Below are 18322 nucleotides of genomic sequence, written 5' to 3'. Positions count from 1 at the left end.
AATGAGCCCCCCCCCCCCCCCCCCAGCTTTTTAAAAAAGTAATTTTAACATTTTTCATTCAGTTCACATTTGTAAGTTCAGGTGTTTGTTTATTTCGTTAAAATCTGGCTAACTACTAAGCGCACTTTTAAAGTTTTGTTTAAGATTTGATCAGGAGAACGCGGAGGCATTTGGGGCCCTCCAAAGACCGCCCCTTCCACCCTTCTGTTTGTCCGCCACTGCAACGCTGCTCTAATTCATTGGAGTAACAAACACTATTACAATAAAGTCCTTTACTCCAGGTGTTCTACGACAAAATGCGAGAAGCCCAGCAAGAGATTCGCTCTCTGGCGGCGAGCACCACCGCCGCTGCCGGCTCCGACAAACAGCGCACCTCGCACGCCGACAAGCATAAACAGCCTTCTGTCGACGGTCAGTCAGTATACGTATCATTTCTCCTCTATCAACAGGATTCAGTCACAATTTAGCAACCTATTACGTTCATCCGGGGCCAGCGTTGATATGTCATCTTCGCTACGTTCGTTCGTTCGTTTCAGCCAAATGACAAAAGTCCACTGCTGGACAAAGGCCTCCTCCAAGGTTTTCCACAATGCACGGTCCTGCGCTGCCCGCATCCAGGCTCTTCCCGCGACCTTTACGAGATCGTCGGTCCACCTAGTAGGAGGCCTGCCCACGCTACGTCTTCCAGCCCGTGGCCGCCACTCGAGAACTTCGCTACGTAAATTCAAAAAACAAATTTCTGAATTGTATACTCCGTCAGTTTGTTAATAATTCATTGTTTTGCATTTTGTCACTTTGGCAACGTTATTGTTATCCAACATTCTGTGCATGTCGTGGCAACCTTTAATTAAGGCAACACCTTAGCTTATTTATTTATAAGGAAACTGTGAATGTATGGTGTATGTTTTGTTGGTTGTCCTTAAATAAATAAATACAGTGCGCTTAGTGCGAGTTTACACCAAACGTCATCGCTAACGACTGCATTATCACCGGGCTAACTTCAAATTGCACTTTCCACCGTGTCTTTATAAACACTCGACATTGGCAAAACCAGTGTGCTTTAAATACGCACCATTGAAGCTATTAGACAGAATAATAATAAAAGAATGACATGAATTATACTGTGTCACTACGGGACTATTCCCACCTCTCGTTCCCACCGCTGCAACTCCTGTGTAGCCAGGATCCAATAAAAAGCCAACCAGTGAAGGTCAAGTTTGTCCCGGGGGAAAGTTAAACTGGCAACGAAATTAATCAGAAGAACATAAGAGTTCGAAGTTAGGGTGGAATCAAGTGGAATCAACTATGGAGTTGATGCTTACTTACCTTTGTTTCGTCACCTGTTATCCGCTAAAGTATGTATCCCCACAGTTCCACTGATAATGAAAAGGAAATATTGAATGGTATTAATAGACCCATTCTCCCAGCAGGTCGTACAACACCAGCCAACTTAGTGGTGGGCGAAGATATGGACGAAGAGGTCGCCAACGCTTGCGGATCCGCCGTGCACGCGTACTCAGACATACACACTATGTCTCACGGTAACTAAGAGTAGGCGCACACCGTTGATTTTTCGTCGGCCGATAGTTTAGTCGGGCAGTTGATCAGTATGGGCATGTATGGGAGTGCGCACACTACGCCGATTCGATTTGGCCGATTCTTCATACAAATTAAAATCGGGCACAACTATCGGCCAACTAAAAATCAACGGTGTGCGCCTACTCTAACTTTACTACATTTTATTCTATTTATTTAGGTTTACCAACAAAATGACATACAAAAAAATACATTTATTTGTTGACCGACTATTTTCATCAAGAAAAGGATACATAGATTTCGAAAAGTATATCCAAAATACGTAACAGTCATAAGTACGTCAAATTATATTTTTTTATGACTTCACTCTGGCCACTTCTGGGCACCCACCACTTAAGCACAACACCGTCGAAGTCGAAAACCTAGGAGAGTCTTAATGGGCAACCAATAAAGCCATTAAAGAAATAAAATCTTTTGTAGGAATTATTTCCGATTTAAAATCTACTGGCCTATATTAAATTGTCAAAGAAATATTGGTAAGTCTGTAAAATTGACCTCGATCTATAACTAGCTAAGATACTTAGTTTAGAGAAATAGGATCTTAATTGACAACACAACAGTATTTTATATTGCTGTGTACTCATATTAACTTACTCCTTTGATGGCATTCCCACTGTAGGTACAACAGTTTTAGAAGAAATAATGGCAGAAAAGAAGCGCGAAGCAGGAAGCGGCGACGTATTGCCGGCGAAAGTGTCGGTGATGCGGCCCATCCTACGGTTTCTGCAACTGCTTTGCGAGAACCATAACCCTGACTTGCAGGTACGTTACACTTTAAGATCTTTTTCTTATTTGTGAAGTAAGTAAATAAAAATTGCCAGATAGATAAAAAAGAACCTTTATTGGTACAACAAATACAAGAAAAACCTAATTCAACTTGTATCTTTTAAAACCACATTTATGTATATTGTGGTGAACAAAGGCCGAATTCTATCGAGGTTTGAGCTTTGGCCTTTTCACATTGGAAATTTTCGACTCACACAAGATTTTGGCGAAGCAAAATAAGGGCAAAAATAGTATTTATTTAGCCATCTCTTCCGTCGTAGCTTTTAAAACACCCAATAACTTCCAGAACCTTCTTCGCAACCAAAACAACAAGTCCAACTACAACCTCGTCTCGGAAACTTTAATGTTCCTCGACTGCATATGCGGCTCCACCACCGGCGGGCTCGGGCTCCTCGGGCTTTACATCAACGAGGGCAACGTGCAGCTCATCAACCAGACCCTCGAGACGCTCACCGAGTACTGCCAAGGTGAGCCTTGTTCTCTTACGATAGGGTTGTTCCTCGCTGCATATGCTCCACCACCGGCGGGCTTGGGCTGCTCGGGCCTTACATCAACGAGGGCAACGTGCAGCTCATCAACCAGACCCTCGAGACGCTCACCGAGTACTGCCAAGGTGAGCCTTGTTCCCTTACGATAGGGTTGTTCCTCGCTGCATAGGCTCTACCACCGGCGGGCTCGGGCTGCTCGGGCTTTACATCAACGAGGGCAACGTGCAGCTCATCAACCAGACCCTCGAGACGCTTACCGAGTACTGCCAAGGTGAGCCTTGTTCCCTTACAATAGGGTTGTTTCCTGGGTAAAAGCAAGAATTTGAAATTAGTCCGTAAGTGAACAATATATTTAGCTCTGTTACCATACATGTTTTCCTAGGTAAAAAACGAGCTCTTACGCGGATCTTCAACGCACCATAACTTAGTACTTACTTGTATGATTGACAAATAAAAATATACGTCAACGTCAACGCCTGAAAGAGACCACAACAGTACATTTCTATAGTGAGCATTGTGATGAGACCAAAGCCTTAAGTGTGGCGCGTAAGACTTCGCCGAGTACTGTCAAGGCGAGCTTTATTACCTCATCAAATAACGCTTGATTACCTTCAATGCTGACGTCGGTCGCATAATTTTGAGGGTACATTGTGATGTTAGTAGCTCAGTATGGCGTAGAATACTGCCAAAGTGAGCATTTGTTCCCTTCCTAGTTAGGCTTATTTTCCTCCTATGCTGACGTCTGAAAGTGCCACTTATCACCATCAAATTATGGCATAACATAATTAATAGTTATTTTTTGTCCCAGGGCCCTGCCACGACAACCAGAACTGCATAGCAACGCACGAAAGCAACGGCCTCGACATAATAACAGCGCTGATACTGAACGACATAAACCCTCTGGGCAAGACTCGCATGGACCTCGTCCTCGAGCTCAAGAACAACGCCTCCAAACTCCTGCTGGCCATCATGGAGTCGCGCAACGACTCCGAGAACAACGCCGAGCGAATCCTGTACAATATGAACCCCAAGCAGCTGGTGAGACCATGCATGGACTCGAAAATCTGATGATATCCTCACCCTTATTCCCATACGAATCGTTTTGATAGGTCACAGTAGTATGTCAACTGACTGGGGTGTCCACTACCCTAATCTCAAGCGATTAATCAGCGATTATTGCAGTATTGCGAGCCACTGTATAGCTATTGATGTTGCACAGAAAATATTCGCTAAAAAATCCACTTTCGTTTGTAAGTTTTTTTTGGTGGAAAATGCGTTTATGTATTTTTTCATTTTTTTGGAAAACAAACAGCATATATGTATTATTAATAGATAAGGCGGTTAAGAAAAATGCCTTACATAGTTTTCACAAATATCCGTCATGTAAGTCATAATAGATCACCTAAATAAATATGGCGAGGATTGAAATCAACACCCTGTATATTATGTCTCGCCCGCAGGTAGATGTTGCGTGCTCAGCCTTCCATCAGGAGCACGCTATGGACGCGGACTCCGACTCCGAAGATGATACGCCCGTGCAAGGCGTTTCACCGAAGGAAGTGAGTACACGGATTTAGTTTCTTCTTCCAGGTTACAAACTTTACTAAAGCCTGGTCCGTGAGCACGTAGAATATGGGTACGCGATAAGGATGGGTAGCTTGGGGTCATTGGACAAAATTCTACGTGCTCACGGACCAGGCTTTAGCTTCGTCATTATCAGGTCATTTAGTCACTGCAGGGCACTCAGATCATAGAAAGAGAATAGATATGAAGTCGCGCGTAACTACAACGAGAACCAGTGTCCCCACATTTCCCCCACCACAGCTCCCACACACACATTCAACTGTGTAAAAACAAAGCGACTGAGAGTCTACGACAACATGTGCAACCGGCTTAAAAGTGCTGTGATTGGCCAGAAGGCGTGCCTTATGGCCAATCAATGGCCGCGTGACGTGACGCACACTTTGAAAACTAGTGAGAGAACAAAGATAAAATGAAGTCGACAAGATATCGATACTTTAAATCGCTAGGGGCAAGGCTCGAAACTGGTTTCACAAAATGCTTATGTATGAAAACCTTTTTATTATTATACGTTATTATTAACTACTATCACGCATTTACTTTTTAACCGCTTGAGTCCCAGACGGCGGCATTAATTAATGTCATAACAATTGATTATCTATTGTGTCTAGATTCGCGGGCCTTGAAGGATTAATTATGGCGATCTGCGTACCGCATATGTTTATCAAAAATAATGCCTATATTAGGCTTTCAACTAGCTCTTATAGTAATTACATAGTTGACAGTTACTAATTACTTCTACTGTTATTATTTTTTTTGTAAAATCTTATAATCGCAAGTAACACATAATTTTTTTATTTAAAATTACAAAATAGAAAATTATAATTTACTTCTATTTATCGATAATAGGAAACCGCATTAGAACACGAGCACGGCACTATGTTACGACCGGCACATGCGGCCGTACTGTGTATTTTCACACGACAGTGGATATCGGAAGAAATTAAATACATCGCGCAGTAGTTGAGCATGACATAAAGTGGTTGCTAACTAAATCGTCAATGTACAAGTGTGTTAGAATTTTTATCACCACTGATTTCGATATCGCAGTAACTGTTACGGCACTGAATTCGTTCGTAAAAATGTTAAGTTTTTTTTTATTTATAACCAAAATACCAATGGATTTGCAATACTTACATGTAGTAAATGACTCCATTGTTCCTGTAGTTCTTCGTTTCACTTGTTTTATTGCACGTAACGACGCATTATCCAAAAAATTCGGAGGACATTTCCTCAGTACGACTGAATCGCGACTAACCTAGCTACGCGGCCGATGTTCGTTTCTGGGCATATCGCGGAGACACGCGCCACGCCCCCGTTTCACATCTATTCCCTTCTATGATCTGAGGCAGGGCACGACCTTCTTTAATTTACCGCAATGATTCGGCCTACACACAAGTCCTACGCTGGCCAGACGGGTTGGAAAGGCCTGATATTTCTTTATTTATCCCTTCTGCTGCTTCTAACTTCTGCCAGGTGGTCATACCCAGCTTCTAGTCTAGAGGGAGAGGGGGCAAGTCAGATTTTTTAGGTCAGATTGTTTAACTTAGCTCCTTCGAAGCGATTTCCAGGAGGGGATAACTGCCCTCCCAGTACGACCATGACAGCCTCGGGAAAGTGGAGTTGGTCTTAGGGTTCGGCCAAACCAACGCGATCACACCGCGATCAGCTGGCGTGCAGCGATGGCGACCAGACCTAAATGCATTGATCGCCATCGCTGCACGCCGGCTGATCGCGTTGGTTTGGTCGAACATTTATTTTGCTTTGCCAGATCCACACGGCTAATTTCACAGCTAAAATTGCCTTACAAACGCTATGCTATCGTCATAGTACAACAGAACACATTCGGCTAAAAAAAGAAATAAGGCTTTAATATAGCACCAGAAGTGATAAGGTCGAGTTTATGACAAAAAAAATACAGATTTCACATCGTGTGTTGTGGAGGTGTCTTTATTTATTTATTTATTTGGAATAACAGCCGACACATATAGACTTAAATCAAATATTTTTCTTAAACTAATTAGGCCAAAAAGGTTATCCACAGAATTAACTAATTTTGCTTAAACTGCTTAAACTACCAAGTTAAAAACAGTAAAGAAATGTATATAGACACCTGACCACAATTCTATGCTGCCCTATGATAATATGTTTGGCATGATCCAGTCTACACACACGTTGATAAATACTGGTATGTAATAATATATTCGTCGCAAAACAACGTTTTTATACCTAAATTCTTTAGAAATTTCCTCAAATGTAAACAAACACTTGTGCACACAATAACACCATAATCACTTACGTGTTCATAATATCATACACATTATTTCACAAGCCCATGAAACCAACTTTATTCTCACGATTATACAAGTTTGGAATCAATCTATAAACAAATTATTTTAGCAAAATATGTGGACGTTGAAAATTTGTGAGACTTGTCAAATTGACTTGAAGTTTAAAATTATGTGTTATCTCCATTGTTGTCTCTGACACATCAGTGTTGTAACCTGTAAGTCATAGACAATAATCGGTAAATTTAATCGATTTTATTTCAATTATTCAATCATTTTTATTACTGATTGCATTTAAATAGATTTAAATAGGGTCTTAATCAACAATGTATTTTTTCTTCATTGAATGTACTACTAATTGTTTAATGCACTGCTTTATAAAGCATTATAAATTCTTTCTATAGGTACGTAAGTACTACAATAATTTCAATCCGCGATTAACGAGAGGTTTTGTCGCCTCACTAGGGCACAGATTATAAATGTTTTAATGTCAGTTGGCCATATTTGTTTACATATAGGGAAATTTCTAAAGAATCCGACTATACGCACGTTCTCAAAGTGTTGTGTCCCCAGGTGGGCCACAACATCTACATCCTGTGCCACCAGCTGGCCGGCCACAACAAGGAGCTCGCGGCGCTGGTGCGCGCCTCTCCCGCCGGCCACAACGCGCCCGCCCTGCAGTACTACCGTACTCACACGGCGCAGATAGAGGTAAAGTGACGTGTCCCCAGGTGGGCCACAACATCTACATCCTGTGCCACCAGCTGGCCGGCCACAACGCGCCCGCCCTGCAGTACTACCGTACTCACACGGCGCAGATAGAGGTAAAGTGACGTGTCCCCAGGTGGGCCACAACATCTACATCATGTGCCACCAGCTGGCCGGCCACAACGCGCCCGCCCTGCAGTACTACCGTACTCACACGGCGCAGATAGAGGTAAACTTACACTGCCTGTTATGTATCATGTGCCGGTATGCACAATACTTAATCTCTTCATATCTTATCTTGATCACGTTCACAGTGTCAGCACATTTATCACGTATAGTGCTGATGCTGTGACGTCATTTACCTTTGATATATATCGTATAAATAGTCACGCAGTTCGTGTTAATAAACAGATTAATATCAGAGACTAACTACAACCCGTGTCTCATTTATACGGTCCCCCAACATGGCACAAATTGGTGACCCCGACGTGATAGACGATCCCGACGAAGTTGCCACAAATTGGTGACCCCGACGAAGAAGATGAACCTGACGAAGTTGACACAAATTGGTGACCCCGACGTGATTCATACATACGGTCATTCATACGGTCCCCCAACATGGCACATAACACAAGATACCGACTGAGATTGGACGCGGGAAGCATTTAGCGCAAGACCGGTCGTTATGTGCCTGAGGCACGGTAATAATATCATACAGTATTGTAACTTCATATAAACCGACGAAAGGCGAGCTTTCCTTCGAATTTCAAATCTCGGGACGTGGTCGAGATGAAAAAATTAGGGGTGTCGCGAATTTGCCGAACGGACGTCGATAGCCTAATGTTGAAAATGACTAAGGTGATTGAATTTGACTGACCATCATTTACGGTCACATTTGTCAAAAACTAGTCATTAACTGTCAAAAATGGTCATTTTCAGTCAGTTTGATTTGAAATGAAAATTTGTATATTGTATCCCATCAAAAACAATACTTGTCAAAAGAACCAAGTCTCGCAACTCAGTTGTTCTACGGTAAAAAGTTGTGAGATCCATGTAATACCAAGTCCAGGCCAGGAAATCTTTAACGTTTTACATAAATATATTGACTTGGCCATCGCACTAAATAATTTAATTTACACGTGTTTTCATGCGATGGCCAAGTCAATATATTTATGTAAAACGTTAAAGATTTCCTGGCCTGGACTTGGTATTACATGGATCTCACAACTTTTTACCGTAGAACAACTGAGTTGCGAGACTTGGTTCTTTTGACAAGTATTGTTTTTGATGGGATCTCATTTCTTTTTGTATTTTGTAGACAGCAGTTATGTATCTAGAAAACTGGACCGAAATTGAAAAATTTTACTCGACTTGGCGGTTGCACTACCGTGCCCCCAAATCTCATTTCTTTTTGTATTTTGTAGACAGCAGTTATGTATCTAGAAAACTGGACCGAAATTGAAAAATTTTACTCGCCTTGGCGGTTGCACTACCGTGCCCCCAAATATTTTAGTTTTTCCTTGATTCATACACCAAACACTACTTATATTCCAAATTTGAAGCTTCTAGGTCTGCTAGAAGTGCCTTAGAATTTTGATGATCGGTGAGTCAGTCAGTGAGTGACAAAATTAAGTAACTTTGACCCGTTATAATTCTTAAGCTACTGGTTCAAATTGAATGAAATTTTAAATATACCGTGTCTTTACAATGCCTGCATAGCTAATGAAAATTCAGCCTTCTAGTTTTATCCACAACGAAGTTACAGGCGGTCGAAAATGGCCTGAATTGCTTCGAGAAAAGGATGGTACGGCCGTGCCGCTTTTGCTCGACTTGGTGGGGGCACTGCCGTGCCCCCAGATAAAACCAGCTTTTGCAACTATTTCACCCGCCTGAAATTAAAGTAACAGGTCATTAAGTACTCATTATAAATAATAAATAAATATCCTTGGACATTTTACACTGCGCTTCTAGTCCCAAACTAAGCAAAGCTTGTACTATGGGTACTAGACAACGGATATAAACATACTTAAATACTTTTTTTTTGTAAATACATACATATTATGCATAGAAAAACACCCAGTCCAATACAAACAAATATGTTCATGCACACAAATGTTTGTACTGTGCGGGAATCGAACCCGCAACCTCCGGAATAGTAGTCCGTTTCGAACCACTACACCAAACGGCCGATGATTATGATTAGTAGATTCAAAATTATTTCAGTATTTTTTTTTTATTAAATCTACTAATCACAAAACAACACGCATTTTTATCCTATTCCATTCACAAAGTATTTTGTTTGTATAAATAAAAAAAAATTACAATCACAAAAGTAGACAGATGTAATTAGAATGGGTACTGTAGGTGAGCAGCCCTATCGCATGTTGTCATACCGTGACGTACCGCGGGGCTGTTGACATTTATTTCAAAAATATGGCCGAGTTGGAATACTGTATAGATGTCTATGTTCGTCAGAAAAAATACAGATAGGATCTAATGGTGAAAGAACCAGTAGTTTCGGAGCCCATTCAATACAAACAAATAATCAAATAAGCGGGCAGCGCAGGACCGTTCGTTGTGGAAAACCTTGGGGGAGGCCTTTGTCCAGCAGTGGACGTCATTTGGCTGAAACGAATGAACGAACGAATCAAATAATATTGGCGTTGGAGCGAGTGGAGGTCGCGAGAAGCGTTTAGTGCAAGACCGGTCATTGTGGAAATGCTTGGAGAAGACCTTTGTCCAACAGTGGACGTCCTATGGTTTAAACGAGCGAACTGTACAAAAGATTGATGCCAGAAGTACGCACGCACTCACTCGGTACTCTCAATAGCACAGAGGTGATTACGTCTTCTCTTTTTACGGAATGTTAATAGATTACGTTTGAAGTAGACTGACAACCCGCAACACCTAGATAAAAAAAAACTTCAAAACTGCTAGAAGTTAAAAATGCAATGTGCATTTACGTCTAAAGTCCGGTCGTCGAGCAGATAGAATTTCGTTCAATGACCCCAAGCTACCCACACTCACGTGTGACGGGCGGCCGCAGTGAAAGTGCGAGCGCGACTGCAATATAATTACCGGACTTCAGCTTAAATTGTTGTGATGGATTTAAAGGCTGATTTACACGTATTAAGTAGATAAGTAGGTAACTAAATTTAAACTTGATTAACATCCGTATTCTCCCCACCAGATAGTGCGCACTGACCGGAGTATGGAACAGATAGTGTTCCCTATCCCGGAGATCTGCGAGTATCTGCCGGCCGACAGTAAGCACCGCGTGCTGCAGAGCGCCGAGCGCGACGACCAGGGCAGCAAGGTGGCCGACTTCTTCAACCGCCTCGACAACCTGTTCCACGAGATGAAGTGGCAGAAGAAGTTGCGCGGTGAGTGCACACGGTGCTCCCCTAGCCACACGGGGCTCCCGCTAGCCACACGAGGCTCCGTCTAGCCACACGGGGCTCCCCATAGCCACACGGGGCTCCGTCTAGCCACACGGGGCTCCCCATAGCCACACGGGGCTCCGTCTAGCCACACGGGGCTCCCCTTAGCCACACGGGGCTCCCCCTAGCCACACGGGGCTCCCCCTAGTTGCTACACGGGGCTCCCCCTAGCCAAGCGGGGCTCCTCCTAGCCACACGGGGCTCCCCCTACTGTAAGCACCGCGTGCTGCAGAGCGCCGAGCGCGACGACCAGGGCAGCAAGGTGGCAGACTTCTTCAACCGCCTCGACAACCTGTTCCACGAGATGAAGTGGCAGAAGAAGTTGCGCGGTGAGTGCACACGGGGCTCCCCTAGCCACGCGGGGCTCCCTCTAGCCACACGGGGCTCCCCCTAGCTCTAGTGTCCCTGTCCCGGAGATCTGCGAGTATCTGCCGGCCGACAGTAAGCACCGCGTGCTGCAGAGCGCCGAGCGCGACGACCAGGGCAGCAAGGTGGCCGACTTCTTCAACCGCCTCGACAACCTGTTCCACGAGATGAAGTGGCAGAAGAAGTTGCGCGGTGAGTGCACACGGGGCTCCGTCTAGCCACAAGGGGCTCCCCCTAGCCGCACGGGGCTCCCCCTAGCCACACGGGGCTCCCCCTAGCCACACGGGGCTCCCCCTAGCCACACGGGGCTCCCCCTAGCCACACGGGGCTCCCCCTAGCCACACGGGGCTCCCCCTAGCCGCACGGGGCTCCCCCTAGCCACACGGGGCTCGCTCTAGCCACACGGGGCTCCCCCTAGCGCATAGTGTCCCTGTCCCGGAGATCTGCGAGTATCTGCCGGCCGACAGTAAGCACCGCGTGCTGCAGAGCGCCGAGCGCGACGACCAGGGCAGCAAGGTGGCCGACTTCTTCAACCGCCTCGACAACCTGTTCCACGAGATGAAGTGGCAGAAGAAGTTGCGCGGTGAGTGCACACGGGGCTCCCTCTAGCCACACGGGGCTCCCCCTAGCCACACGGGGCTCCCCCTAGCTCTAGTGTCCCTGTCCCGGAGATCTGCGAGTATCTGCCGGCCGACAGTAAGCACCGCGTGCTGCAGAGCGCCGAGCGCGACGACCAGGGCAGCAAGGTGGCCGACTTCTTCAACCGCCTCGACAACCTGTTCCACGAGATGAAATGGCAGAAGAAGTTGCGCGGTGAGTGCACACGGGGCTCCCCTAGCCACGCGGGGCTCCCCTAGCCACACGGGGCTCCCCCTACAGTAAGCACCGCGTGCTGCAGAGCGCCGAGCGCGACGACCAGGGCAGCAAGGTGGCCGACTTCTTCAACCGCCTCGACAACCTGTTCCACGAGATGAAGTGGCAGAAGAAGTTGCGCGGTGAGTGCACACGGGGCTCTCCCTAGCCACACGGGGCTCCGTCTAGCCGCACGGGGCTCCCCCTAGCCACACGGGGCTCCCCCTATCCACACGGGACTCCCCCTAGCTGCCACACGGGGCTCCCCGTAGCCACACGGGGCTTCCCCTAGCCACACGGGGCTCCCCCTAGCCACATGGGGCTCCCCCTAGCTACACGGGGCTCCCCCTAGCCACACGGGGCTCCCCCTAGCCACACGGGGCTCCACCTCGTTGCCACATAGGGCTCCCCCTAGCCTCACGGGGCTCCCCCTAGCCACGCGGCGCTCCCCCAAGCTGCCACACGGGCCTCCCCCTAATTACCACACGTGGCTCTCCCTGGCCACATGGGGCTCCCCCTAGCCACTCGGGGCTCTCCCTAGCTCAGTGTCCCTGTCCCGGAGATCTGCGAGTATCTGCCGGCCGACAGTAAGCACCGCGTGCTGCAGAGCGCCGAGCGCGACGACCAGGGCAGCAAGGTGGCCGACTTCTTCAACCGCCTCGACAACCTGTTCCACGAGATGAAGTGGCAGAAGAAGTTGCGCGGTGAGTGCACACGGGGCTCCGTCTAGCCACAAGGGGCTCCCCCTAGCCACATGGGGCTCCCCCTAGCCACACGGGGCTCGCCCTAGCTCATAGTGTTCCAACCTGTTCCACGAGATGAAGTGGCAAAAGAAGTTGCGCGGTGAGTGCACGCGGGGCTCCCCTAGCCACACGGGGCTCCCGCTAGCCACACGGGGCTCCCCCTAGCGGCCACACGGGGCTCCCCCTAGACACACGGTGCTCCCCCTAGCCACACGTGGCTCCCCTATCCACAAGGGGCTCCCACCTAGCCTCACGGGGCTCCCTCTAGCAGCCACACGGGGCTCCCTCTAGTGGCCATACGGGGTTCCCCCTAGTGGCCACACGTGGCTCCCTAGCCACACGGGGCTCCCCCTAGCCACACGGGGCTTCCCCTAGCTGCCACACGGTTCTCCTAGCTGCTACACGAGGCTCCCCCTAGCTGCCACACGGGGCTCCCCCTAATTACCACACGTGGCTCCCCCTGGCCACACGGGGCTCGCCCTAGCCACACGGGGCTCCCCCTAGCCACACGGGGTTCCCTCTAGCCACACGGGGCTCCCCCTAGCCACACAGGGCAGGGCTCCCTGACACAGACACGGCAGCAACTTCAGCCGCCTCGACAACATGTTTCATCAGATGATAATCCATGGTTAGCGCAATTCATAGGTCTCCCCTTAGCTGCAACACAGCTGGTTGCCACACAAGGGAGATCCCCTAGGTGCCTCATAAGGGGCTCTCACGAACAGCTTGGTTACAAATCCTTATTTTGTGTTATTGTTTCAGGGCAACCATTCCTGTTCTGGGTGTCGTCCTACATGTCACTCTGGAGCAATATATTGTTCAATTTCGCCGTTCTTATCAACGTAATCGTAGCTTTCTTTTACCCGTTTCAAGACGAAAATCCCAGTAAGTATGAAAATGTTTTAGAATACCTTTACCTTTATTCAGCATTAACATTTATATGCATACATGTAAAGAGGTTAAATTACTGAGCCATGCTGAAAAGGCGCCCGCTCAGCGAAAATCGTGTCATGACACAAGTCGTCAAGTCACGAAGCTGGTTTTCAGCGGGTACCAACATGGGGGTTACCATAGAGAAAAGTAATACATGTTAAACCATTCTACGCCAGCAGTTTTATATAATTGATCTTACTTGTATATACTAATTCAATATTTTAATATGCATGGCTTAAGTTGTTTACTGGCAAATAGGTCCCAAGCTAGAGATGCCATTGAATTGAACGTGTTTGCCACGTGTCGCTTCGCGCTCGTCACTGATTTAGGCAACCGCGTTTCATTAAATCAGTGTTTTTCAACCTTTTTCATGACACGACCCCAGTAGTCGAAAAAATATTTTTTGACCCCCCACCGTTCGCTTTTTTTCATGCATTTTCATACAAGTATGTATTTGCATAATTATTATATTTCGGATAAATCGATCTTTAAAACTTTACTGTTTTACCCCTATAGCCTATACCCCACAGGTTGAAAAACACTGCATTAAATCATATCCAAATCTTGCATTTTCCATGCACGCCATAAAGCTGCGTGAATGTTTATGTATCTTTAACTCACATTTGGACGTTTTTGTGTACAGAGCTGGGCCAGCACCTATCCCTAGTGGTGTGGTGCGTGGGCGTGGTGGGCGCCGCACTAGTGACGTGGCTGCCGCGCTCGTCGGGCGTGCGAGCGCTGCTGGCCTCCGCCATAGTGCGGCTCATCTACTGCGCCGGGCCCGAGCCTACGCTGTGGGGCCTGGCCATGCTCACGGTGAGTGCCTACACTCATGTTCCCACAGGCTCACAGAGAGGTAATTATCATAAAGTCATTTAGTCTTCACTGCGGGGGGTCAAGCGCCGCAAGTGGAACTGGATTGGCCACACTCTCCGAAGGGACCCCGATCACATCCCAAAGCAGGCTCTGGATTGGAACCCCCAAGGAAAACGCAAACGTGGTCGACCCAGGCAAACTTGGCGGCGCACTGTAGCGGACGAGGCGAAGAAGATCGGCAAGACCTGGAGCGAGATCAAGCGCGAAGCTCAAGACCGAACGAGATGGAGGACTGTTGTGGACGCCCTCTGCCCCATCTTGGGGACATAGGACCTTAAGTCAAGCGGGGGGTCGACCCTCTCCAATTCACCAGAAGCAAAAGGGAGAATTTAACATACACTTCCCATGCTAGTATAACGGGTTAGGGATGTCTGATGTTCTCGTATTTCTCCTTTAGTTTCCTTTTACGACACCCAGCAGTCGAGTGAAGTACCAATATTCTACTGAGCTGGAACCACACGTATAGGCGGCGGCCATACGAAGTAGTCCTGTGAAACTTATTTACTTACTTAACATTCCCCTGTTACTAATGTGGCCTACACCTTTTGGATTTCATCAGCGGGGAATAGCTACAAATTGCAGTGTGATAAAGTGTTGCCATGTGTTACCACCTTGAAAAGAGTCAACGTATTTGCAATTTGTCTGGACTGCACTTGACAGCTGTAAACTTAAACCACAGTTATTTTAACTACAAACTGTTACGAACTGCAAAATATGCAAGGTTTTTTTTATTTCTCACATTTCAGAGTAACTTTGGCATTATCAAATCAATCAGTGCTGTTCTCTAACAAAAATTTCAAAAAATACCTAAGATATAGACGTTAGAGATCTCATGACGTCATTGGTCATGTTAGAATGATAGTACGCAGTCTCATACAAGTAACTATGGGCGGGTGGCATTTGACGTCACGCTCAGCTAATTCCATACACTTGTAACTTTTTTGTTTCTAATCCGATTTCAATACTACCTACCTAGTTTTTCAGAAATTCTATAATTTAACTAAAGTGTTTATTTAAACATAATTTACTAACTTTTAAAATCGATGCGTACTTATTCCTTATTAGATGTTTATGGTCCGCAGATAGTGGTAAAGGGGATCCACTTGGTGAGCATAATGGGCAACCAGGGCACGCTGTCGAAGTCGACGCGGCACGTGCTCACCGACCCGGAGCTTCTCTACCATAGCGTCTACTTGGTCTTCTGCTTCCTCGGAATCTGTTGTCATCCATTCTTCTTTTCCGTTTTGGTGAGTTTATTTTATGTATTTTAAGTAGGGATATACTTTAGACAGTGGTTGGAAATCCTTATTAGTAAGCTCGATAATTTTTCGAAGTTATTAAAAACATATTGGAAAAAATGTGAGGCAACCATGTAAAAAGCATATTAGGTTCCCATAGTCGAACTGCTGTGAATGTTATTTAATTTTTGCTTAGTAGGTATAACTAAATGGTAGGATCAAGACACTCTCACGGCTGTCAAAATGTGTACAGTCGCGCCAGCTGTGTACTGAAGGCGTAGTAATTTTCATCTGTACCATTTTCGACTGTATCCTAACTGTGAGACATTTCCACCAGAGATTCCGCAAGGATCGCTTCATTTACCTCGCCTCGGTAAATGAAGCGATTTCATTGGTTCTTTACAAACACATCCCTCGCTACGCATCCTCTCGTGGAAATGCAGCCTGGCCTTGTCACTTTGGCGGAGCGGCGACGCGGCGGAGACGTCGCGGTTGCGCAACGTTTCCGCCAAGAGTTTTCGCCTCGTGATCGCCGCGCAGCCGCGACGTCTTCGCCGCGGTGACACGGCGTGTTCGCTGCGTCGCCGCTCCGCTTTGAAAACGCTTGCAATCCGCCATTGTGGCAGCTCAGTAAGACAGGTTTAATTTCCGTTCCAGCTTCTGGACATTGTGTACCGCGAAGAGACCCTGTTGAACGTAATGCGCTCAGTGACACGCAACGGGCGGTCGATCCTACTGACGGCCGTACTGGCGCTGGTGCTGGTCTACATGTTTTCCATCGTCGGCTACATGTTCTTCCGGGACCACTTCCTCGTCAGCGTAGACCGGCTCGATGGTGAGTGACTTATAACTATATGTACCCTGGATATTAATACCAAGATAAACCTTCTAGCAAGACGAAGATTACCAATGACTAGGCAATAATTAGAAGTAGTTTCCTTATCAGCCAGACAGTTTTGACAGTTCCAACTCCTTGTCAGACAGTTTTTTTAGGATAGCTGCCAAAGCCACGATGACCTAAACTTCATGATTCATCAACATTCTATATTGGGAACATACGCTGACAAACTTTCAGCTTTTATAAAATTACGTAGGTCTGGCGTTCACTCGCTCTTCGTTTATTGGGTCTCAACGCTACATTTTTATATGAGTTACTTATGTACTTACGGTTTGACATTTTGGATGTGTTGCGTTGAGACTCGTGTTTCTCTATTTGAAACAATAAGAAATGCTTTAACCCTGGGGTTTCCAAAGTGTGCGCCTTAGTTTCATATTATAAAAATAGTTTTGTTTTTTTGCAATCTACCTACTTAACTATCAACTATCATTATAGGTGCCTATTTCTTTCGACTGTATCTTTTTCAAAGAGTAGGGCGCCCGGGCGTCGTGACAAAATACTAAATTTGTAACTGCGCCGCGAGATGGAAAAGATTGGGAACTCCTGCTTTAACCTGTCTTCGTATCCCCAGACGACGACGACCCTCGTTTCGGCACCGACGACTGCTCCGGCAGCTCGAAATACCTCTCCCCTGAAAGCTGCCGGCGCTCGCGCTCGCGCTTCGTGTCGGTGGGCGGCGACCTGCGCGAGCGCAGCTGCGACTCGCTCATCATGTGCATCGTCACCACCCTCAACCAGGGGCTGCGGAACGGCGGCGGCATCGGGGACATCCTCCGCGCCCCTGCTAGCTTCGTGAGTGACGTCATCATCATTTCAGCCCCAGGACGTCCACTACTAAACATACTACTACTAGATCTCCCCCAATGAGTTTAGCCAGTTGGAGCAGCCCGCATCAAGCGCCTGACCACTTTAATCAATACTTCTTCTAGATATGTCATCATTATCAGGTCGTAATTACATGCGAGCCATAAGGATGGGTGGGGTCATTGGACGAAATTCTACGAGCTCGGCGACCGGAGTTTAATTTACTAGAGGCAACTGCAGGAGTCCCCACGTGCGGACTAGACGAGTTGGAGAGGCCTGATTTTCGCATATTGCTCCCTCAGTCGCCTCCTACGTCATCCCCTGAAAGAGTGAGTAGTCCTATTCCACTCTGCCGGATCCTCACAGCTTTATGAGTGTCCTCCGGGCTCCAAGCGACCTCGTGACAGTAGGTCCCCACCTGCGACGACTGCTCCGGCAGCTCGAAGTACCTCTCCCCCTCGAGCTGCCGGCGCTCGCGCTCGCGCTTCGTGTCGGTGGGCGGCGACCTGCGCGAGCGCAGCTGCGACTCGCTCATCATGTGCATCGTCACCACCCTCAACCAGGGGCTGCGGAACGGCGGCGGCATCGGGGACATCCTGCGCGCCCCCGCTAGCTTTGTGAGTGACGTCATCGTCGTCATTTCAGCCACAGGACCGACTGATGAACATAGGCCTCCCCCAACAATACATTTTCAGAGTAGCTAGTTGGAAGCGTCCCCGGCGCCT

The 18322-nt window shown here is 47.0% G+C and overlaps 1 protein-coding gene across 1 annotated transcript in view; it reads left to right on the top strand.

Annotated features, from left to right (window-relative positions):
- Positions 1-18322, top strand: part of LOC135084236 (inositol 1,4,5-trisphosphate receptor) — a 122336-nt gene that overhangs the window by 96137 nt on the left and 7877 nt on the right. Inside the window, exons 42-54 of the mRNA XM_063978988.1 lie at positions 282-411; positions 1431-1541; positions 2216-2358; positions 2669-2849; positions 3679-3908; positions 4331-4429; positions 7313-7450; positions 10638-10830; positions 13611-13733; positions 14425-14597; positions 15740-15904; positions 16553-16730; positions 17365-17585. Of these exons, the coding sequence (XP_063835058.1) occupies positions 282-411; positions 1431-1541; positions 2216-2358; positions 2669-2849; positions 3679-3908; positions 4331-4429; positions 7313-7450; positions 10638-10830; positions 13611-13733; positions 14425-14597; positions 15740-15904; positions 16553-16730; positions 17365-17585 (2085 nt within the window). The remainder of the gene's footprint in view (positions 1-281; positions 412-1430; positions 1542-2215; positions 2359-2668; positions 2850-3678; positions 3909-4330; positions 4430-7312; positions 7451-10637; positions 10831-13610; positions 13734-14424; positions 14598-15739; positions 15905-16552; positions 16731-17364; positions 17586-18322) is intronic.

Source organism: Ostrinia nubilalis, chromosome 25, assembly GCF_963855985.1.
Source record: "Ostrinia nubilalis chromosome 25, ilOstNubi1.1, whole genome shotgun sequence".
Lineage (NCBI taxonomy): Eukaryota > Metazoa > Arthropoda > Insecta > Lepidoptera > Crambidae > Ostrinia > Ostrinia nubilalis.
This window is presented reverse-complemented; position numbering and strand designations above follow the sequence as displayed.